Source organism: Jaculus jaculus, chromosome 11 (genome assembly GCF_020740685.1).
Source record: "Jaculus jaculus isolate mJacJac1 chromosome 11, mJacJac1.mat.Y.cur, whole genome shotgun sequence".
In the NCBI taxonomy this organism is placed as follows: Eukaryota; Metazoa; Chordata; class Mammalia; order Rodentia; family Dipodidae; genus Jaculus; species Jaculus jaculus.
This window is the reverse complement of record NC_059112.1, coordinates 17,779,181-17,802,588: the sequence shown is the minus strand read 5'-3', so window position 1 is coordinate 17,802,588 and position 23,408 is coordinate 17,779,181. Positions and strand designations below refer to the sequence as shown.

At 43.9% G+C, this 23,408-nt stretch overlaps 1 protein-coding gene across 1 annotated transcript in view; it reads right to left on the bottom strand.

Moving 5' to 3' along the window:
- Positions 1-21,497, bottom strand: part of Txk (TXK tyrosine kinase) — a 48,542-nt gene extending 27,045 nt beyond the window's left edge. The window contains exons 1-7 of the mRNA XM_004658686.2: positions 21,427-21,497; positions 19,667-19,769; positions 18,892-19,091; positions 17,056-17,121; positions 7,530-7,584; positions 2,496-2,575; positions 1,536-1,663 (exon numbers count right to left, since the gene is read on the bottom strand). Coding sequence (XP_004658743.2) covers positions 1,536-1,663; positions 2,496-2,575; positions 7,530-7,584; positions 17,056-17,121; positions 18,892-19,091; positions 19,667-19,769; positions 21,427-21,497 — 703 coding nt within the window. The remainder of the gene's footprint in view (positions 1-1,535; positions 1,664-2,495; positions 2,576-7,529; positions 7,585-17,055; positions 17,122-18,891; positions 19,092-19,666; positions 19,770-21,426) is intronic.
- Positions 21,498-23,408: the final 1,911 nt, after the last annotated feature.

Here is a 23,408-nt window from a genome sequence, read left to right as displayed (position 1 = left end):
TGGAGTCTCAGGGTGGCCTTGAACTCATGGCAGTCCTCCTACCTCTGCCTCCAGACTGCTGGTACTAACGGCGTGCGCCACCATGCCCGGCTATGTTTGATCTTTTTTTAAAAAAAAAAATTGTTTATAGTATTGTATGATGTATGTTAATAATACATATGCATTGTAATAAAAATGACAAGCCCTAAAGCCATCTATAAAGGATAAAATAAATGGCCCTTACTTTGTCTCAATTTTCAGAGGTAAACATTAAAAATTAGTCTATTATAATTAAAATTGTTTAAAAATTATCTGAATGTTGCCAGGTGTAGTGGCACACACCTTTAATCCCAGCACTCAGGAGGCAAAGGTAGGAAGTTCGAGGCCACCCTGAGACTATGTGAATTCTAGGTCAGCCTTGACTAGAGCGAGACACTACCTCGAAAAACCAAAAAGAAAATATAAAAAGGCAAAATCTGAATTTTAACAGAATTTTCTCTGTTCATGTAAGTGTCGTGAACATATACTCTCTTAAATGGGACCCTGGGTCTTTTTATTTGTTTTAACTTTACCACGTAAGTCCTCTTGATTTTTCCCTTTAAAGGGAGGAGAAAGGGGACTGTGAAGAAGGAAACCCTGACCTAGTCTCCTCAATCAGAAGCTTTCTGTCTCAGCCCTAGCTATGGCCTCCAAGGTCCACTTTTTTTTTAAATTGACTTACTAGAGACAGACAGCGGGAGGGAGAGAGATTGATTGAAAGAGAGAGAGAGAGAGAGAGAGAGAGAGAGAGAACGGGCACACCAGAGCCTCCAGCCACTGCAAACAAACTCCTGACGCATGCGTCACCTTGTACATCTGGCTTACATGGGACCTGGAGAATCAAACCTGGGTCCTTCAGCTTCACAGGCAAACGCCTTAACTCTAAGCCATCTCTCCAACCCAGGGTCCACTCTTTCTAACCAACTCCCACTTAGGACTCAGGTTCAATTTTCCAGGTCCCACATCAACCAGATGCACAATGTGGCACACACATTTGGAGTTCGTATGTACTGGATAAAGGCCCTGGCGCACCCATTCTCTCTCTTTCTCTCCCTCTTGCTGTCTCTAATAAATAAATAAAAATAAAATTTTAAAAATATTTTTTGGGCTGGAGAGATGGCTTAGTGGTTAAGTGCTTGCCTGTGAAGCCTAAGGACCTCGGTTCGAGGCTCAGTTCCCCAGGACCCACGTTAGCCAGATGCACAAGGGGGCGCAGGCGTCTGGAGTTCATTTGCAGAGGCTGGAGGCCCTGGCACGCCCATTCTCTCTCTCTCTCTCTCTCTCTCTCACTCTTTCTTTCTGTCACTCTCAAATAAACAAACAAAATAATCTGTGATCTTCCTCATTTTAAAAAAATTTTCTAAAAAAATTTTTTTTAAATGAGGAAGATCACAGATTATATTTCAAACTGTTAAACTGTTCGCCAGGAAAACTTGTTCCCGTTCAGCACCTGATGCCAAGCACACGTTTCCTGTCAAGGACCTGTCCCCAGCCTGCTGACCAGACGCTGAACTTACCAGCTGCATTATACTGGTGATATCTGATCAACTCGGGGACTGATGGGAAGAGGTGTCTTTCAGCCACATACCACTGTCCCGAGTCATTCCTTTTAATCTGATAATGTTTTATTGCAGCCTCTGTATTTCTATAACCAACAGAATATGAATCAGTAGGTAAGCAAAGATTCCTTGTGAACTCAGCCAATTCCTTAAGCAATATGACTCTGAGTCTCAAATAATCATCACAGCATTACTATCAAAGAGAGAAATGATGGATTCAATAGGTACCCAATTATCCCAAGAAAATTCCTCAGCAGTTGACAAGTCCAATGTCCTAAAATATGCTGTCATGGAGCATAGATAAATATTTACTGAATATCAATTATTGGTTAAATAAATGCACTCTGGGAGGTTGGAAATATAACACAAGGAAGACAGAAAAATCAATGTAGGGAACGTTACTAATCAGGCTGTGGCTCTTTGGTTCTCCTAGGACTCTGTGACAGACTGTTCTATTTAAGTGCAAAGAAGCGGAGGTGTTTATCTGCTGACTCCTGTTCTACATGAAGGGAGGGCTTCTCCTGAGATGCCATTTCTCGAGTACTTCCTGCTTAGCCACAAGTTCACACAGCCAGGAAACATGCTCAGGCTGAAAGACACAGGAAGCTTTCTGAGTAAGGGAAGCCTCTCTGCAGGTCAACCCCAGATTAGGCCAAGGGATCAGAGAGATGTGCCAACCGTGTCCATCATGGCTAATGTCTCCCCTTAACTGAAGGGGTTGGTTGAAAGGGAGACAGAATGGTTGCATAACAAAGTATTTCAGAGATATAATGCGGACTGGCCAGATGCCCTCATTTCTAAGCCCTCAATTGTCTCCCTGAGCTAAGCTCTCACTTCTATTCTCTATGCAATGCTATCTCCATAAAACAAGATCATCCAAGGGTTGTTTCTAAAGTACCCACATTCACAAATGCCTACCTTCTAGCTCTTGCGAACACAGAAATTGTGTAGGATCCCAAATGTCTTGAGTCTCTGACGATAAATGCGCCCTCTTTAGCCTGCAAAGAAATGATTAATTATACAAGTTAATTCCATCTGAGAAACCGCTGTGGTCAGCACCTGGTGGCTGGGGCAAGCATCCAACCAGACACAGCTTACGGGAGGACGGGATTTCTTTCAGGCTCACAAAATCCAGGGAAAGCTCCAATGCAGGCCGAAGGAGCTGTTTACTTCCATGGATCCAAGCAGAGAGAAGCAATAGCAGCATGAAAACAAGACCAGCAAGCACAAACCACCAGAGCTCAACCTTCGTGTCTTATACCAAGTACAGCTGCACGGAAGATCCGCCCCCACTGACGCTTCTTCCCCAGTGGGCTCTGCCCACTGGAGACTCAACATTCAAGCCTGAGTATATGAGGCCATATATTTACTTCTTTATTTTTTTTGTGTTTTTTTTTTTAATTTTTTATTTATTTATTTGAGAGCGACAGACACAGAGAGAAAGACAGATAGAGGGAGAGAGAATGGGCACGCCAGGGCTTCCAGCCTCTGCAAACGAACTCCAGACGCGTGCGCCCCCTTGTGCATCTGGCTAACATGGGACCTGGGGAACCGAGCCTCGAACCGGGGTCCTTAGGCATCACAGGCAAGCGCTTAACCACTACGCCATCTCTCCAGCCCTTTTTGTGTTTTTTTTTTTTAATTTATTTTTTTACTGACAACTTCCATGATTATAAACAATATCCCATGGTAATTCCCTCCCCCACTTTCCCCTTTGAAACTCCACTCTCCATCATATCCCCTCCTCATCTCAATCAGTCTGTCTTTTATTTTGATGTCATCATCTTTTCCTCCTGTTATGACGATCTTGTGCAGGTAGAGTTAGGCACTGTGAGGTCATTGATATCCAGGCCATTTTGTGTCTGGGGGGAGCACATTGTAAGGAGTCCTACCCTTCCTTTGGCTCTTACATTCTTTCCACCCCCTCTTCTGCAATGGAACCTGAGCCTTGGAAGGTGTGATAGAGATATTTCAGTGCTGAGCACTCCTCTGTCACTTCTTCTCAGCACCATGGTGCCTTCTGAGTCATCATGGAGCCATATATTTAAACTATTATAGAAGCATAATCTTACATCTCATAGATGAAAATCAAAGGTATATTGATTTACTATTAGTGACTTACCATAAAATAAGTGATTTCTATATTCTTATTATAAAAATAAGATTGGGGACTGGAAAGATTGCTGAGCAGTTAGGGCACTTGCCAGCAAAGCCAAAGGATCCAGGTTCGATGCCCCCAGGACCCAAGTAAGCCAGATGTATAAGGTGGTGCATGCATCTGAAATTCGTTTGCAACAGCTGGAGGCCCTGGCATGTCCATTCTCTCTCTCTCTCTCTCTCTCTCTCTCTCTCTCTCTCTCTCTCTCTCTCTCCCTCTCAAATATATAAAAATTAAAAACTTTTAAAATAAGATTGATTTTATAAGTACACAGTCTGACCTCTCTTATAGAGTTAGGACTCATGTTGAAAAGAAGGGAATCTTCTTGGCATGACTATAATGTATGAGTATTTTAAAGCATTACTCTTGATTATTTTCTAGGAAAAGTTTTGGTTTTGATAACCTTGTACCTGCCATTCAGTAGTTTTTGTTGTACTTATCAGGGTAATAGATAAAAAAGCTGCTCCACAGAACAAACTCGGAGACAGATTGGCAGACTGCACTTTGGAAAAAGAGAAACGGTGTAGTAGGTGGGGTGAGGGAAACAGCAAGAAATATTTCTTTTTTTATATATTTATTTCACTTTCATGAATGTAAGATTTCCCTCAGTAATAATTTTCACTTCATTTTCTTTCTCCAGATGGTCCTTTAGCAAATTTAGAGGTTTTAGCCTATTTTATTTATTTTTTTTAAATACATTATTTATTTATTTGAGAGAGAAAGTGAACAGGCACACCAGGGCCTCCAGTCACTGCAAATGAACCTCAGATACATGCGCCCCCTTGTGTATCTGGTTTACATGGATCCTGGGGAATCAAACCTGGATCCTTTGCTTTTGCAGGCAAGCACCTTAACCGCTAAGCCATCTCTCCAACCCAAAAATTATTTCTTGAAAGGCCAAATGGGAGAAGAGACAAGAGCTCTCGAGACAAAGAATAAATCAGAAGGAATCTCCAAGGAGGAGAAAGCTTTGTAGGGCATGGAACAAGTGAAAAGAAGGTGGAAGAGAGAACATAATAACACAGCTAATGAAAGGTTAAGAAATGCTTTTCTGGGGCTGGAGAGATGGCTTAGCAGTTAAGGCACTTGCCTGCAAAGCCAAAGGACCCAGGTTCAGTTCTCCAGGACCCACATAAGCCACATGCACAAGGTGGAACATGTGTCTAGAGTTCATTTGCAGCAGCTGGAGGCCCTGGCATGCCTATTCTCTTCCCCCCTCCTCCTTCTCTCTCTTAACTAACTAAATAAAAATAAATATTAAGGAAAAAAAAACAAATGTTTTTCTGGGCTGGAGAGATATCTCAGTGGTTAAGGCTCTTGCCTGCAAAGCCTAATGATCCAGATTCAAATCTCCAGCATCCATGTAAAGCCAGATGCAAAAAAAAATGCCACATGCATCTGGTATGTCACACACACATGCACACATGTGCACACACACACACACACACACACACACACACTCACACATAAGTAACTTTAAAGAAACTCTGAATATATAGGTGAAGCAGTACACAGAAATAAATTCATGCTATTATTATTTATATCAGTAAACAAAAATAAAAATAAGTATATCCAATTCAACAAGTTAGGATAAGAATTAAAGTAGAAGAAAAAAGGTATCAAAAATCAGCATAGAGGGCTAGAGCCTAAGGACCCAGGTTAGATTCCCTAGGACCCATGTAAAGCCAGATACATAAGGCGATGCATGCATCTGGAGTTCGTTTGCAGTGGCTAGAGCCATGGTACACCCATTCTCTGTCTCTTTCTCTCTCACTCTTTCTCCCTCTCTCAAATGAATAAAAAGATACCTTATTTTTAACAAAGTGAGTTTTGGGGCTGAAGAGATGGCTTAGCCTTTAAGGATTTGCCTGCAAAACCAAAGGACCCAAGTTCAACTCCTCAGGACCCATGTAAGCCAGATGCACAAGGGGGCACACGTGTCTGTAGTTCGTTTGCAGTGGCTGGAGAGCCTGAGTATCCATTCTCTATCTGCGTCTTTCTCTCTCCTTCTCTCTCTCTCAAATAAATAAATAAAAATAAAAATATTATAAAAATCAATGTAGAAGATAATAAATATATAACCACTAAGCCATCTCTCCAAGACTCTCTTTTTGATGCTAGTATAATCTTTTGTGCTGAAAGCATAGAGATGGAAAACTAGCAATAATTGGTTGTTTTTGAACATAATGGGATACTCACAAAAATAAAGCATTAGGGAAGCTAGCCCAGACCATACACCACTACCTCATAGCTATGCAAAGTCTCACTGAAGCAGATTTTTTTGTTGTTTGTGTTCGTTTTGGTTTTCCCGAGGTAGGGTCTCACTCTAGCCACGGCTGACCTGGAATTCACTCTGTAGTCTCAGGGCCTTGAACTCACAGCGATCCTCCTCCCTCTGCCTCCCGAGTGCTGGGATTAAAAGCTTGTGCCACCACACCCAGCTTACTTTTCTTTTTTTAATTTAAAATACTTTTCTAAGTTACATGTTGTCTTATTTTTATTTTTATTTTAAAAATCTGCTTCAGCCGGGCTGACTACCTAGGGAATTCCAGGTCAGCCTGAGCCAGAGTGAGACCTTACCTTGAAAACACAAGCAAACAAACAAACAAACAAAACCCACCTTGTTCTTCTAGAAAGAGATGGGATTTTTTTTGACGTGTGTGTGTGTGTGTGTGTCCGTGTGTTATGTATAGCAGCAGCAAACACTTTATCCTCAGCCCTCGTCATTCATCTTCATTCTCCATGTTCGCTGAACAGAAGGCTGTGCTCGGGAGCATGCCAGGCGGACACCACATTTATAGCCACTCAGTGCTGCGTGCACGCTCTCACCTAAGCCCAAGTCTCTGTCCCCCGTGGTCACAAGCCCCTCTACTGTGGGGGGTCCTCTGTGCATCCACAGCCATTACTGACACAGAGCAGCTTCGGGACTCGCTCGCTTTCACATTTCTGGTTTCCTTCAACATCCGATAGCAGCAGCACAGAATGACACAGAACCTCTTGTCTGGTTTCTAGTTTTGACTCTGCTACATTTCCCTGCACTTGGAAACGACGTGAGTAGTTTTGATCTGAGTTGGACATTTTGACTACTCCTTTGTTTCCATAGAAGAAAAGAAACTGCAGCACACTCTTTTCTCCACATTTGTGTTTTTAATGAATCTGCACAGCCCGTAAGATTAGAGTCTTTGCGGGGTTGTGATGCTAAGGTCATAAAGTCAACCGAAAGACGCACTCCGCTGGCAGTGAGTGAACCAGCCTCCGGAGTTAAACTCACTCTCGGAGAAACACGTTTCTGAAATTACAGTGAAACGCAATGGAAACTATGATCTGATGTAAAAGTGTGTCGTTTGCAGCTTGGAAAATCTGTAGTAGAGAAGAAATTATAATGTTTTGGAATTAGAAAGAATAAAAGGGGGCTGGAGAGTTGGGTCAGTGGTAAAAGGTACTTGCTTGCAAAGACTGATGGCCCAGGTTCGATTCCCCAGTACCCACATCAAGTCAGAAGCAAAAAGCGGCTCATGTGCCCCCAGAGTTCATTGGCAGTGGCAGGAGGCCCTGGAGAACCGATTCTTTCTCTTTCTCTGTGTCTCTCAAATTAATATATTAAAGAATTGAAATTTTAAAAAGAATAAAAAGGTCAGCATGAGCTAGAGTGAGACCCTACCTAGAAAAACAAAGCACAAAAACAAATCAACAAAAAAACAGTAATACACCTTTTTGATTAAAGTTTACATCGGGTCACTGTCTCAAAAATGTTGAGAGTATTCACAAAGCAGTTTGTGAACACACTGAATTACCTCTTGCCTCAACAGACGTTCTGCTTGGTTTCGGGTAATGTTTCCATGGTACCACCTGGAAAAGCAACAAAAATTTAACTTAAAAGAAGTACTTTATTTTAAAGCATGGCATTTCGCAATGCCACCTATTTAAATCAGATGCTTCGAGTTACAAGGGTTGGGGCTGGGAAGATGGCTTAGAGGCTAAAGATGCTTGCTGTGCAAGCCTGAGAGTCTGAGAGGGCCTGGGTTCAATCCCCAGCACCCATAGAAAAAGATGAGCATGCTCACCGGTGACCCCAGTTCTGTAGGGAGCAGAGTCAGGAGAATTTCTGGGACTTGCTGGTCAGCCACTCTAACAGACCCTACCTCAAACAAGCAAGCGAGAGAGTGGTAAGAGGGCCCTCGATGCTCTTCTCTACTCTCTGCATAGCCATGTGCATCAGCACACATATGTGCATATAATATCCATACACACATATGGATGGATGGATAGATAGATAGATGATAGGATTTAAAAAAATCAGTAACCTGGGCTGGAGAGATGGCTTAGCAGTTAAGCGCTTGCCTGTGAAGCCTAAGGACCCCGGTTCGAGGCTCGGTTCCCCAGGTCCTACGTTAGCCAGATGCACAAGGGGGCGCATGCGTCTGGAGTTCGTTTGCAGAGGCTGGAAGCCCTGGTGCGCCCATTCTCTCTCCCTCTATCTGTCTTTCTCTCTGTGTCTGTCACTCTCAAATAAATAAATTAATTAATTTTAAAAAAAAACTTTAAAAAAAAATCAGTAACCTTATACTCAGAGTTAGTTACAAAACCAATCCAAATAATGTGACTATAGGAGTTAGACATCTTTAAAAAATATACATTTATTTGAGAAAGAGACAGAAATAGGCAGACAGAAAGAAAGAGAGAGAGAGAGTGAGTGTAGGCCAACCAGGGCCTCCAGCCACTACAAACTCCAAATGCATGTGCCATTTTGTGCATCTGGTTTTGTGTGGGGACTGGAGACTTGAACCAGGGTCATCAGGCTTTGCAAGCGAACGTCTTTAACTGCTGAGCTATTTCTCCAGCTCAGACTTGTTTTTTAAAGTCCAGCATATCAAGCTGTGTTTCATTAGAAACATCCATTGTGTTACACTGGTCTTGAGTTCTATGGTCATGTTAGATTTCTTTTTCTTTCATTTTGAAGTATTTTATTGTTTGCAAGCAGAGAGGGAGAGAGAGAATATGAATGAGTGTGCCAGGGCCTCCTGCCACTGAAAACAAACTCCAAACGCATGCACCACCTGGCGCTGCTGGATTTTTGTGGGTATTGGAAAACTGAACCTGAGCCGTCAGACTTTGCAAGTGCCTTTAACCATTGAGGTATCTCTCCAGCTTGGTTATGTTAGATTTCGAATCAATAGGAGACAGTATTGTGCACTTAAATATTTGACCTAGAACTCTCATTAGATCTGAGAAAGTAAATTTTTTCCCCTTAGTAAATGACTTTCTAACTCCAAGAATATTAGAAGTCAGATTCGAGATACAAGATAAATCAAACCCACACCTCTGTAAAGTTCTAGAGTATCAACATACTCGGTAGTTAAACTGTTTGTAATTTTAAGAAAAATTAGACAAACATCAATTTTTGTCTCTGATTTCAAATACAAAAATTTCAGACTTGTTATTTGAAGTTAAGAGAATTTAATTGTTAAGGATGTGCAGAGTTAAGAGTACTTGATTCTCCACATTTATGTTTATATTTTTTTCTCTTTTCAAACTTTTTTTATTAACAATTTCCATGATTATAAAAAATATTCCGTGGTATTGCCCTCCCTCCCCCACTTTCCCCTTTGAAACTCCACTCTCCATCATATCCCCTCCCCATCTCAATCAGTCTCTCTTTTATTTTGATGTCATCACCTTTTCCTCCTATTATGATGGTCTTGTGTAGGTAGTGTCAGGCACTGTGAGGTCATGGATATCCAGGCCATTTTGTCTCTTGGGGGAATGTTTATATTTTTTATTTGTCTATTTATTTGACAGAGAGAGAGATTGAGAGAGAGAGAGAGAAAGAGAGAGAGAAAAAATGGGCTCGCCAGGGCCTCAGCCACTGCAAACGAACTCCAGATGTGTGTGCTCCTTTGTGCATCTGGCTAACATGGGTCCTGGGGAATCAAACCAGGGTCCATTGGCCTTGCAGGCAAACATCTTAACTGCTAAGCCATCCCTCCAACCCACAAGTTTAATAACTAGATTTCCTGGGTTATTTTAAAGACTTATATAGGGCTTACTTCAATTGTAAATGTACCTTCTCAAGCATGTGTTTATTAATGCAAATCAAATGCTTCCAGAAATTTAATTAACTGAGTTTATAAATAGGACAGGTTGTTTAAGAACATTTAGAAAAAAGAGTTTGAATTATAATGACTGTTCTTATTTATGTAGATTTACAAGTAAGATTGACAGTGAGTTTGAGGGCTTCTTGAAAAACTGGATTATCACAATTTAACATTGATAAGTTAAGTATGCATTTAATCAAACAACCATAAATGTTTCTAAATAACAATGTTCCCCTGAGATATCAAAAGTACATGGTGTATATGGTGACCCATTACCCTCCTAACTGCCTCCATGTCACATCCTCAAAAAGTTCTTCTCTGGGCTGGAGGAATAGCTTAGTGGTTAAGGAGTTTGCCTGAAAAGCCAAAGGACCCAGGTTCAATTCCCTAGGACCCACGTTAGCCAGATGCACAAGGGGGCGCACGTGTCTGGACTTCATTTGCAGTGGCTGGAGGCCCTGGCATGATTAATCTCTCTCTCTCTCTCTTTCTCCTTCCCTCCCTTTCTCTCTGTCAAATAAATAAATAAAAATAAAAATAAATGGGGCTCAAGAAATGGCTTAGTGGTGAAGGTACTTGCCTACGAAGCCTAGGGACCTAGGTTCAACTCCCCAGAACCCACACAGGCCAGATGCACATGGTGAAGCATGTATCTGGAGCTTGTTTTCAGTGGCTAGAGGCCCTGGTGTACTCATTCTCTCTCTCTAATAAATAAATAAAAGCTTTAAAAAATATATTTAAAGAAGTAAAAATGAAAGTAAAGGTCTTCTCTAACCCAACACTCCCAACCACTTATAAACCCTTCCCCTTGCTGTCTCCTATAGTGGCCTACGCCACTTCTTTATAGCTCTACAGCCTACACTTATGTTTATTTATTTTTTGTTTTGTTTGTTCGAGGTAGTGTCTCCTCTGTCTAGCCCACAATGACCTGGAATTCACTAAGAAATCTCAGGCAGGCCTTGAAATCACAGCAGTTCTCCTACCTCTGCATACAGAGTGCTGGGATTAACGGTGTGCACCACCATGCCTGACAACTACTTTTGTTGTTGTTGTTTTGTTTTTGTTTTTCAAGGTAGGGTCTCACTCTAGTCCAGGCTGACTTAGAATTCACTATGGAGTCTCAGGGTGGCCTCGAACTCACAGTGATCCTCCTACCTCTGCCTCCTGAGTGCTGGGATTAAAGGCATGTGCCACCATGCCCAGCCCTGGCAAATATTTTTATATATTTATTTATCTATTTACCATTTATTTAAGATAGGGAGAAAAAGGCAGAAAGAGTGAGTATGAATGTGCCAGGGCCTTCTGCCATTGTGCACAAATTCCAGAGGCACGTACCACTTTGTGCATCTGGCTTTAGGTGGCTACAGGGGAATCGAACCCAGACCATCAGGGTTTGCAAGAACTGCCTTTAATCACTGAGCCATCACTCCAGCCCTAGATTGCTAGGATTTTGTTGTTTTGTTGTTTGTGGTTTTTTTATTTTTAATTTTTTGGTTTTTCAAGGTAGGGTCTCACTCTGGTCCAGGCTGACCTGGAATTAACTATGTAGTCTCAGGGTGGCCTTGAACTCTTCGCGATCCTTCTACCTTTGCCTCCCAAGTGCTTGGATTAAAGGCATGCGCTACCACACCCGGCTTGTTTGTTTTTGAGTAAGGGTCTCGAGCTGGCTTTGAACTCACCACAAGTGACACTCCTAAGTCTGTACTATATTTGCTTTTTAATGTAGCATTGTTTAATGTCTATTTTTCAAAAAAAAAAAAGTATAACTTCCCTGAAGGCAGTGAAGGTTGTATATTTTCTGTGTAGTATCCTCTATAATTAGAGCAAGTAACATCTGATACATTCCTAGGGTACAATAAACAAGATAGAACACGTGAAATGGTTCGGGGGGCTGAAATAACTAAGGTGCGGTGACCACCTGTAAATCCAGACGATGTGGACCAAACTGTACATGACTTCCTGTAAGCTTCATGCTTCAAGAAATAATCATAATCACTAGAATAAATTGAACATTTATTATGTACCACATAGGAAGGGTACTGCTGTCATCATTTTTTAAAATTTTTTATTTATTTGAAAGGGAGAAAAAGAGGCAGATAAAGAGAATGAGCACACCAGGGCCTCCAGCCACTGCAAACTCCAGGCGCATGTGCCCCCTTGTACATCTGGCTTACGTGGGTCCTAGGGAATCGAACCCGGATCCTTTGGCTTTGCAGGCCAGCGCCTTAGCCACTAAGCCATCCCTCCAGCCCTGCTGTCCTCACTTTTAAAAAAAAAATTATTTATTTATTTATTTGAGAGGCAGACAGACTGAGTGAGTGCATGTGGGCACGTCTGGGCCTTCTGCCACTATGGATGAATCCCAGATACATGAGCCACTTTGTACGTCTGACTTACGTGGGGACCAGGGAACTGAACCCAGGCCATTAAGCTTTGCTGGCAATCACCTTTACCAGGTGAGCTGCCTCCCCTGCCCTCCTCCCACTCTTTGTTCATTTTTATTTATTTATTTGAGAGTGACAGAGAGAGCAAGAGGCAGATAGGGAGGGAGGGAAGGAGGGAGGGAGGGAGGGAGGGAGAGAGAGAGAATAGGCGCGCCAGGGCCTCTGGCCACTGCAAACGAACTCCAGGCGCATGCGCCCCTTGTGCATCTGGCTAACGTGGGTCCTGGAGAATCGAGCCTTGAACCGGGGTCCTTAGGCTTCATAGGCAAGTGCTTAGCCGCTAAGCCATCTCTCCAGCCCACCTCCTCCCACTCTTTAGATCACGTAGAGACTTCAGCAACTTTGCCAAGAACCAAAGCACCGGTCGATGCCAGGATCTGAAACCAGTTTCTCTCTGCACTCAATGTTAGACCAAGTATAGTCATTACTATGGCATATAGCACGTAGTAAGTGATCAACAAATTTTACTTTTTTGGGGGGGGTGTCTTTTGAGGTAGGATCTCTCTCTCACTCTGTCTCTAGCACAGGCTGGTCTTAAACTCACGGCAATCCTCCTACCTCCACTTTCTGAGTGCTGGGATTAAAGGTGTGTGCCACCATGCCTGGAGGAGAAAGAGAAAATGGGCCACCAGGGCCTCCAGTCACTGCAAAGTCCAGATGCATGCACCACGTTGTGCATCTGGCTTCATATGGGTACTGGGGAATTGAACCCCAATCATTAGGCTTTGCAGGCAAGTGCCTTAGCCACTTAGCCATCTCTCCAGTCCAAAACAATAATTTTTAGTTTTTATTTTGGTTTTTTTTTTTTTTGAGGTAGGGTCTCACTCTAAGCCCAGGCTGACTGTGGTGGTTTGATTCACGTGTCCCCCATAAACTTAGGTGTTCTGAATGCTAGGTTCCCAACTGATGGAGATTTGGGAATTAATGTCCTGGAGGCAGTGTATTGTTGGGGGGGGAGGGCTTGTGGGTGTTATAGTCAGTGTCCCCTTGCCAGTGTTTGGCACACTCTCCTGTTGCTATGGTCCACCTTATGTTGGCCAGGGGGTGATGTCCACCCTCTGCTCATGCCATCATTTTCCCTGCCATCGTGGAGCTTCCTTGTGAATCTGTAAGCCAAAATAAACCTCTTTTTTCCCACAAGCTGCTCTTGGTCAGGTGATTTCTGCCAGCAATGTGAACCTGACTTGCAACACTGACCTGGAATGCACTATATAGTCTCAGGCTGGCCTTGAACTCTCAGCAATCCTCCTACCTTTGCCTTCTGAGTGCTGGGGGATTTAAAAGAGGTGTGCGCCACCATGCCCAGCTCAAGTTTTACTTTTAATGATAACTATTATATCTACATTTTTACAAACCTTTTTTATTTATTTATGTGCACGTGTAGTCTGTGGTGTGTGTGTGTGTATGGGTGTGGTATGTATTCACATGTATGTGCAGAGGCCAGAGGAGAATATTGGGTATCCTTCTATTGATCATCCATGTGTTTCTTGAAGACAGTCTCTCACTGATCCCTGATTGTGCCTTTTTCATGAGCCCCAGCAATTCTCCAGTCTCTGCTCTCCAAAGAACTGGTGTTACAGATATGTGTGAGCACACCCCAGTATTTATCACACTCAGGCAGTCTCAGACCCCGTCAGGCCCCCATACCTGTGTGGCAAGGGCTCTTACCCACAGAGCCATCTCCCCAGCCCCCAAACCTCTTTTATAAAAGAAATAAAAGTAAAATGAATCTTCCCCAAATGGGACTCATTGACAAGGATAACTTGGGGGCTGGAGAGATGGCTTAGGACCCAGGTTCAATTCTCCAGGATCCCCATAAGCCAGATGCACAAGATGGCGCATGCATCTGGAGTTCATTCACAGCAGCTAAAGGCCCTGGCTCACCCACTCTCTCTCTCTCTCTCAAATTAATAAATAAATAATAATTTTTTTAAGTGGGGCTGCCAAGGTGGCTTCACAGTTAAGGTGCTTGCCTGCAAAGCCAAAGGACCCAGGTTCGATTCCCCAGTATCCACATAAAGCCACATGCACATGGTAGATATGCATCTGGAGTTCATTTGCAGTGGCTGGAGTCCCTGACATGCCCATTCTCTCTGCCCCCCATCAATAATTAAATTTTTTAAAGGATAACATTTAAAAGTCATTTAAAACCAAGGAAATGACATGCAAACTCAAAGATCGGAGCCATGTAATTCAACTGATCCAGTATCTATAATATAGACAGTTGTGACCACCACAGGCTCAGCCTACACAGAGAAAGAAATGAGCAAACGAAAGAATAATGAAAGAAAGGAAAAATACCACCCCTGAGCAATGAGTGTGCACCCATACCAGGCACCATGGTGAACACTGTCACACATCTCCTTTAATTTTCTAAGCAAGTCAGACTGGAATAATGCTACGAAAACAGTCTTATTTGTCAATTTTTTTTTCTTAGCAGATTTTCATACATCTTTGAGCTGGCCTGTCTTGTTGGGTCCGCTCCAGCTCAAGGCAGCACTGAGACTCCACAGGACTTGAATGACATGTGCAGTGCTGTGAAACTGTTCCCTAAAATGGGTTCAGCGCCCTGAGAGCTTGGGTTCACTGGAGATTGGAATCTCGGGCCAGGACACAACTCAGAGAGGTCATGGCCAGCGGAGAGAAGGCAGAGGAAAAAGAGACACTTCATGATGGAACTGAGGAGTATGGCATTGGAGGGAGGAAAACATAACTGAGAAACCCCAGAAAGTGACGTTAGCTGTACCCTGTGTCCTGTGGTCATCTCCAATAAGGTCTACGTTGTTCATCAAAACTTTGGGGATTGGATGGGCTGGAGAGATGGCTTAGTGGTTAAGCGCTTGCCTGTGAAGCCTGAGGACCCCAGTTCGAGGCTCAATTCCTCAGGACCCATGTTAGCCAGATGCACAAGGGGGCGCACGCGTCTGGAGTTTATCTGCAGTGGCTGGAGGCCCTGGTGTGCCCATTCTCTCTCTCTCTCTCTCTCTCTCTCTCTCTCTCTCTCTCTCTCTCTCTGCCTCTTTCTCTCTTTGTCTGTCGCTGTCAAATAAACAAATAAAAATAATTTTAAAAAGAACTTTTGGAATTGGAGTTGTTTTAGGGAGTGATGTACTGAATGCCCTTAGGTGGAGTTTAAGAAAGGAGTCAAGCCAAGATTAAGTTATGTTTCGGTTATATTCCATGCCCGGTTTTCAAGAAGCACGGGTCTTAGAGGTAACAATGCGTGTCACGTCCTGTCACCTGCTGGAAATATGTGCTAATTGCAAATTAAGCACCCAGGGAAGGTGCACCCTTGCTTAAACTAACAAAGAGTGTAAATTTATTTTACAATTTTTCTCTTTTAAAAACCTAGGACTGGTTCCTGTTTGGACACTTTATACCTATAAATTATTAACCAGCCTTGTGTTTACATCTGATGAATGGGGATCTGCAAAGTGACTGCTAAGGTCCCCTTTTTCCAAACCTATGATTGTAATAAAATGAGATTTTAAGCAAAATTTACTGAATGTACCTAAGGTTCCTCCAAATACAGTACTAGCCTAGAGCTTACCTTAAACTACTTCTAAAACATCAAAATGACAGCTCAATACAATAATAATTGGCCTATATAATATATCCAGTCTACCACTGATGGTAATGTCAACTTTAAAACTAAATGTTTTTAAAATATTTTTATTTGGGCTGGAAAGATGGCTGAGCAGTTAAAGTGCTTGCCTGCAAAGCCTAAGGACTCAGGTTTGATTCCCCAGTACCCACTTAAGTCAGATACACCTGGTGGCACATGTGTCTGGAGTTTGTTTGCAGTGGCTGGAGGCTCGAGAGCACACATTTGCTCCCTCTCTCTCTCCTTTCCTCTCCCTCTTGCACAAATAAATAAATAAAACATTGTTTATTTTTTTATTTGCAAACAGAGAGAAAGATAAAGAGAAAAGAACAGACAGAAAGAATGGTGCTCCAGGACCTCCAGCTGCTACAAATAGACTCCAGATACATTTGCCACCTCACAGCTTTACGTTGGTATGGGGGGAATTGAACTTGCGTCACTAGCTTCTGCAGGCAAGTGCCTTAACCTCTAAGCCATCTCTCTAGCCCTAAAACTAAACGTTCTATTAGAATATACAGCAAAACATCGCTTTTTTTTTAAGGGGGAACTGAAGAGATGCCTTTGTGATGAAGATGTTTTCCTGTGAAGCCTAAGGACCCATGTTAGACCTCTCTCCAGATCCCACATAAGCCAGATGCACAAAGGTGAGGCAAATGCAAAGTCACACATGCAGACTAGGTGGCACAAGCATCTGGAGTTCGATTGCATTAGCTGAGGACCTGGCACACTAATTCCCCCCACGCCCTCTCTGTCTCCCTAGGTCTTGCTCTCTTTAAAAAAAAAAAAAAAAAAAAGGTGGCCAGGTATGGTGGCACACACCTTTATTTCCAGCACTCAGGTGGCCAAGGAAGGAGGATCACAGTGAGTTCAGAGCCAGCCTAGGACTACATAGTGAATTCTAGGTCAACCTGGGCTAGAGCAAGAGCCTACCTCAAAAACAAACAAAAATGTGTATCACTATTAAGAAAAAGTTGCCATGAAAAACAAAACAAAAAGAAGTCTAATAAAAAGAACTTTCAGAATCAACCACAAGGATCAGAGGTCTCCTTATGACTACAATGACCAAATGTGTCGCTTTTAATTTTAGAAATGAAAAACAGTATCTAGATAGTGAAGCTTACAGGAAGTTCCTGACTTTCAAAGGTTAACCATAGTGCACCCATGGGAGGGGACTTACTCATAGATCTCTAAATTGGTGAGTTTGTTTTCAGTCACATAGTTGCTTGGGATTAAGCCTTCATTCCTACAACAAAAGACAAGACAAAACTCAACGTATGGACGCGCGCATGTTTGTGACAACTTTTATTTAAACACGACGAAGAAAGGGGGGAGTCGAAGTCATTTCACTAAGTTGCTAAAAAAAAGTTTTCATTTCCAACCTTACAACATTCTTTCGCAAGAAATACTAAAATCCTGACTAAAAAGTAAATGCTTTGGGAGGTTTTATGAGCCCATTTTCTTTTCCCTTAAAAATTTTTTTTTTTTTTTTGACAATCTTTCTGTGTATTACAGACTGGCCTCAAGCTCCAGACCTTTCTGTTTCAGAATCCAGAGTGCTAGGATTACAGGCATGTGCCCCCACACCTGTCCAGTATGTTTTCAAAAAGGAATGAGGGGCTGGAGAGATGGCTTAGCGGTTAAGCGCTTGCCTGTGAAGTCTAAGGACCCCGGTTCGAGGCTCGGTTCCCCAGGTCCCACGTTAGCCAGATGCACAAGGGGGCACAGGCATCTGGAGTTCGTTTGCAGAGGCTGGAAGCCCTGGCACACCCATTCTCTCTCTCTGCCTCTATCTGTCTTTCTCTCTGTGTCTGTCGCTCTCAAATAAATAAATAAAAAATTTTAAAAAAAAAAAGGAATGAGGACACCTTTTTTTTATGACACAGGGTTTGAGTTAAAAAAAATAGAAATTATAAAGCGATTGGCCCCATTACTTTAAATTGCTGCAATGTATCTAGTCTTTTACATAGATATTTTTGCCTAGCCTCTTCCCCATCATGAGCAGTTCTGTAAGGAAATCCTGGAGCATGGCTTCTGTATGCCAGACTACCGACTCTAAAATGGATACGAAGCAACACCACAGATAGGCATCTTTTGTAGACAAGGAAATTATTCTCAAAGTAGAAAATACCAATTTACGCACCCATCAGCAGGGTAGGGAGGGGTTTCTCTTTCCTACACTTTCATCACCGTTTGAAATTATAAAAATACTTCTAAGACATATCATTAAGAAATAAAAGCCAAGCCAGGCATGGTAGCGCACGCCTTTAATCCCAGCACTTGGGAGGCAGAGGTAGGAAAATCGCCATGAGTTCGAGGCCACCCTGAGAGTACATAGTGAATTCCAGGTCAGCCTGAGCTAGAGTGAGACCCTACCTTAAAGAAAGAAAGAAAGAAAGAAAGAAAGAAAGAAAGAAGGAAGGAAGGAAGGAAGGAAGGAAGGAAGGAAGGAAGGAAGGAAGGAAGGAAAGAAAGAAAGAAAGAAAGAAAGAAAGAAAGAAAGAAAGAAAGAAAGAAAGAAAGAAAGAAAGTCCAGCTGTAGAGATGGCTCAGCAGTTAAAGGCACTTGCTTGCAAAGCCTGGTGGCCCAGGTTAGACGCAAAGTGGTGGATGCATCTGTAGTGGCCCTGGTGCACCCATACTCACTCACACACACTCTCTCTGAAATAAATAAATAAAATAAAGAGAAGGAGGGTGGAGGAAGGAAAACAGAAGAAACATATATGATAGGTATGATTATCCTTGACAACTAAAACTCAGGTAAGTGGCTTCCACAGTAGCACGCAGAGCCTCAGGGAGTGGGGAAATGGAGTCATATTTATCCAATTCTGAGCTCCTGCCAGAAGCACCACCACGACCACGCTTTGATGCTCTTCCACAGACGGGCTGTGGGACAAGCTGTGTCCCACGCAGAGGGAAGAGCTAGGAGCCTGAAGCAGACGGGACGCTACCCAGGTCTTTATGTTTGAAGTCCGCATGGGTGGGAAGAGGAAGTCTTCAAAGCTGCGCATCTTACCCCAGCCGGTCTCTGGCCTTCCACCAGTGCGCATCTAGCCTCTCCAGTACCAGGTACTCCTCGGCTCTCTTGAGCGCTAAGTTACGGGGCTCCTGGGGCAGGAAATCGTAGAGAGCCTTGACCCAGATCTTCTCCTGGGCCAGCTCTGGCAGGGGAGGCAGTGGCTTGCGGGATGAGGGATGCACGCGGCCCCTGTTGGACTGTGATTAAACCAAGAATTCCTCTAAGCTTTCAGTCCCTGGAACCAGGAGAGAACAGAGCCTGCCACATCTGCCTCCACCTCACAGAAGCCAGGCACAAGCTTTGGGGACCTGGCAGGTTTGGGGACCTGTCCAGGGTCTGGGAACCTGGGAGGTGCGCTGGGCTTTGGCAGAGCACAGTTCTTGAAAGAGGATTTACTCTGCCATAGTTTCGCTTGGCTTCTGCTCTCTCGAAATCAAGAAACAACCCCCTTCCCTCTCCTGTCCTGGAAGCTCGTGTGTCTGTGGGGTCACCCCACGTCCTTAAACTGCTGTCTCTCCCAACACTGAACTGGAATCTAATTCTCACCCCAGGATGTCACAGGCCAGAATGCATTTTCCACCCACTCACCGTCTTCTTTCAAGCTCTGTCTTCACCAGCTAGCAGAGTAGACAGAGGTTAACTAAGTTTTGGTTTTGCTTTTTGCCTTCTAGAACATTCGTTCCCTGAGCATTTTTATATTTGACCATGTAAATGGTACTAGGTTCCGAGACTTCATGGAAAGGGGGCTCCCCTGTGAAAATGATGTACTCACTTGCTTCTTATCCAACAGTCTGCCCAACCACGGCCTGCGAGGCGGAGTGAAGCTCCGCGGGAGCTCCTCCTCTTGGTCCAAGCTCACCTGTGTTCGTACCTGTCTGACATTGGGAAGCCAAGCAGCGTGTTGCAAATGATTGTTGAAAATGATTATTGATATCCAGGCCATTCATAAACCCTCTGGCTTAATGCAGTGAGGGAGAGAGAGAGAGAGAGAGGGAGAGAGAGAGAGAGAGAGAGCGCGCGCAACCTGGATATCTTCCCAAATGCTTTTGTTTTGTTGCTGTTTGTTTTTCCGAGGTAGGGTCTCGCCCTAGCCCAGGCTGACCTGGAATTCACTATGGAGTCTCAGGGTGACCTCGAACTCACGGCAATCCTCTTCCCTCTGCCTCCTGAGTGCTGGGATTAAAGGCGTGCGCCTCCACACCCCAGCCTGCCAAATGCTTTTAAAACTATTCAGACGGCTTCCTGGTTGCGACACCTCTAACTCCTTGAGCATACATTGCCTGCTGTCACCACTTCGTTTTTCTTATCTAGAAGGTAGAGGTGTAAAAGGCAGAGGGTGTTGTCATGAAATAAGGTGCGAGAGGGCGTGTGTCACATGCCCACAAAGTCTGCAGCGTGCCGGGGGCATAAAGTTACAAACCACAGCAGGCAAGACGCTGCCTCAGGCCGAGTGGGTACCACTTCATGCACATCACGTCACTTGGGGCTGCCTGTTGTTTGGACAAGGTGCAGTGAGAGATCGAGAACGTGGGTTTGGGCTGGAGAGATGGCTTGTCAGTAAAGGTGTTTGCCTGCGAAGCCTAAGGACCCCAGTTCGATTCCCCAGGACCCACATTAGCCAGATGCACAAGGGGGTGCACAGGTCTGGAGTTTGTCTGCAGTGGCTGGAGGCCCTGATGCGCCCATTCTCTCCCTCTCTCTCTCTCTCTCTCTCTCTCTCTCTCTCTCTGTCTCTTTCTCTGTGAAATAAAGTAAAATAAAAGAACGTGGGTAACTTTGGGGGAGCAACGTAACCTCTGAGCCTCACTTTCCTCATCTGTGAAGTGGGAATTCTAAAAGGAGAACGCCATCCAAGGCTGAGAGAGCAACCCAAGTGGATGCATATAAAACTCTCAGCACAGGGGCCTGGCATGTTACTCTTGCTGTGGTGACTTGATTGAATTGTCACACTGTCACTGACTGGGCACCAAAATGTAGGGCACACAGATCGTTTTGGAGATAAGCTCAGATGGACGACGGGATTTTTGCACTTAACGAGGGGGGAGGGGATACAATGTGAAGCACAGGCGTTTCAACAAAAAGCTCTGAGCAGAGACCTAAGCCACATGCAGTGGGAACTTGCAGAATAGAGACTGTATCCAGGAGGATGGACAGAGGATCAGGCCACCTGACATTTGGCTTATGCCTTTAAAGAAATGGGCAGTCCCTATCTTGAATAAATAGATAAATAAAAGCTGGGCGTGGTAGCACATGCCTTTAATCCCAGCACTGGGGAGGCAGAGGTAGTAGGATCGCCATGAGTTCGAGGCCACCCTGAGACTCCATAGTGCACTCCAGCTCAGCGTGGGCTAGAGTGAGACCCTACCTTGAGAAACAAAACAAAAAATGAATAATATAAAAATAAAAATAAAATGAAAGGGCATTCAACAGGGACAGGATGGAAGAAGGGCTCCGACGAAGCAGCAGACATGGAGACAAGGAAGAAACTGAGTCAACTCATTTCCAAGAAGTTGCCTGCAGAGCCCGACTTACCGCTTCCGCAAGGAGCAGCAGCAGCAGCAACCAAAGATGGACTGGACGGCGTGATCTGAAAAGCAGATCATCCCCAGTGTCAGGAAGCCACGGGGCTGTGACAGCGGGTGGACGAAGGTGGCCACGCTCTTCCCAAGGCGCAGCCAGAGGACGCGAGCTGTGCTTGGCACAGCAGTGCCCTCACTGTGCCTCGCTTCACTAGTGCCGGCCAAGCTCCCCCAAGCACGGTCACCCGTGCAGCAAGTAAGTTACTGGCATTCTGGCCAGTGTGGTTTTCCCTTCTCAGACTTTTTTTTTTTTTTTTTTTTTTTTGCTTGGTTTATGCATTTCCGTAGTCTGCGAGTGAGAAATGACCACTATGTTCTCGTTAACCTGTGTCACGGCTGTTAGCTCTCAAATGTGCAGAATAGGATTCTAGAAACAATGCGCTTCTAGGAGATCTGTTAGCAGGAGTTTTAAATTAGGACCATTATAACTAAAAAAAAAAATTACAATAAAAAGACAGCCTCTCGGGTTGGAGATAGGACTCAGTGGTTAAAGTACTTCCCTGCAAGGCTTAACAACCTGAGTTCGATTCCCTGGAACCCCCATGAAGCCAGATGCACAAAGCGGCACATGCATCTGGAGTTCATTTACAGTGGCTGGAGGCACTGGAGTGACCATTCTCTCCCTCCTACCACTCTCTGTCTGAAAAATTAAATAAATGAAAATATTTAAAAAAAAAAAGATAGGCTCTCAAACTAGACATGGTGGTGCATGACTGTAGTCCCAGCACTCAGGAGGCTGAGGCAGGAGGATGAGTTTGAGGCCAGCCTGGGTCTACAGAGTGAGTTTCAGGTCAGCCTGGGCTAGAGTGAGACCCTGCCTTGAAGAGAACAAAAAATTAAAAAAAAAGGAGCTGGTGTGGTGGCACACGCCCTAATCCCAGCACTCGAGAGGCAGAGATAGGTTGATCACCATGAGTTCGAGGCCACCCTAAGACTACATAGTGAATTCCAGGTCAGCCTGGGCTAGAGGAGTGAGACCCTACCTCAAAAACCCAAAAAATAAAATAAATAGGTTCTCAACTTTTCTACCGATAAAGTCCAATTATAAATGAATTGACTAAGAGAAAATCACTTATAAACCTTAGTTATACTTAACATTTTTAAACAAAGCTTAATCTTTATTTACGTTCGATGATTTCTTTCATTTTATTAGTGTGTATTAATTGTACGAAATAATGACTTTCATTATGGCGTTTTATGCACACACTCCCATTACTTGCACTTTCTATTCCTCCCCGTTGGCCTCCTCCCTGTTATCCAATAGTGCCCCTTCCATTGCGTGCCATCCGGTGTGGCACAGGGAAAGCGGCTCACTTCTTTTTGAGTCCAGCTCATTTCACTTAACATGGTGATCTCCTATTACATCCATTTTCCTACAAGCAACATGATGACATCCTTAAAGAAAATTGATGCCATCTGAATTTCAAAAGTGGTGTGGGGTAGGAAAATGACTCAGGCTATAAAGTGCTCGTATCACAAGCATGAAGACCTGAGTTCGATTCCCAGAACCCACATGAAAATGCCAGGCACATTGGTGCTGCATACCAGTAATCCCAGCACTGGGGAGATGGAGCCAAGAGAATCCCTGAGGCTTGCCGGCCAGCCAGTCTAGCTTAATTGGTGAGCTCCAAGCCAATGAGAGATACTGTCTCGAAAAAAGAAAAAGAATATGGGCCTGGAGGGATTGCATAGTGGTTAAGGCATTTGCCTGCAAAGCCAAAGGACCCAGGTTCGCTTCCCCAGGACCCACGTTAGCCAGATGCACAAGGTGGTGCATGTGTCTGGAGTCCATTTGCAGTGGCTGAAGGCCCTGGCATGCTCATTCTCTCTCTCCCTCTTTCTCTTTGTCAAATAAATAAGCAAAAATAAAAAGTATTAAAAATAAATAAATAAAAAGTAGATGGTGTTCCTTGAGGAATGATACCCAAGGTGGTC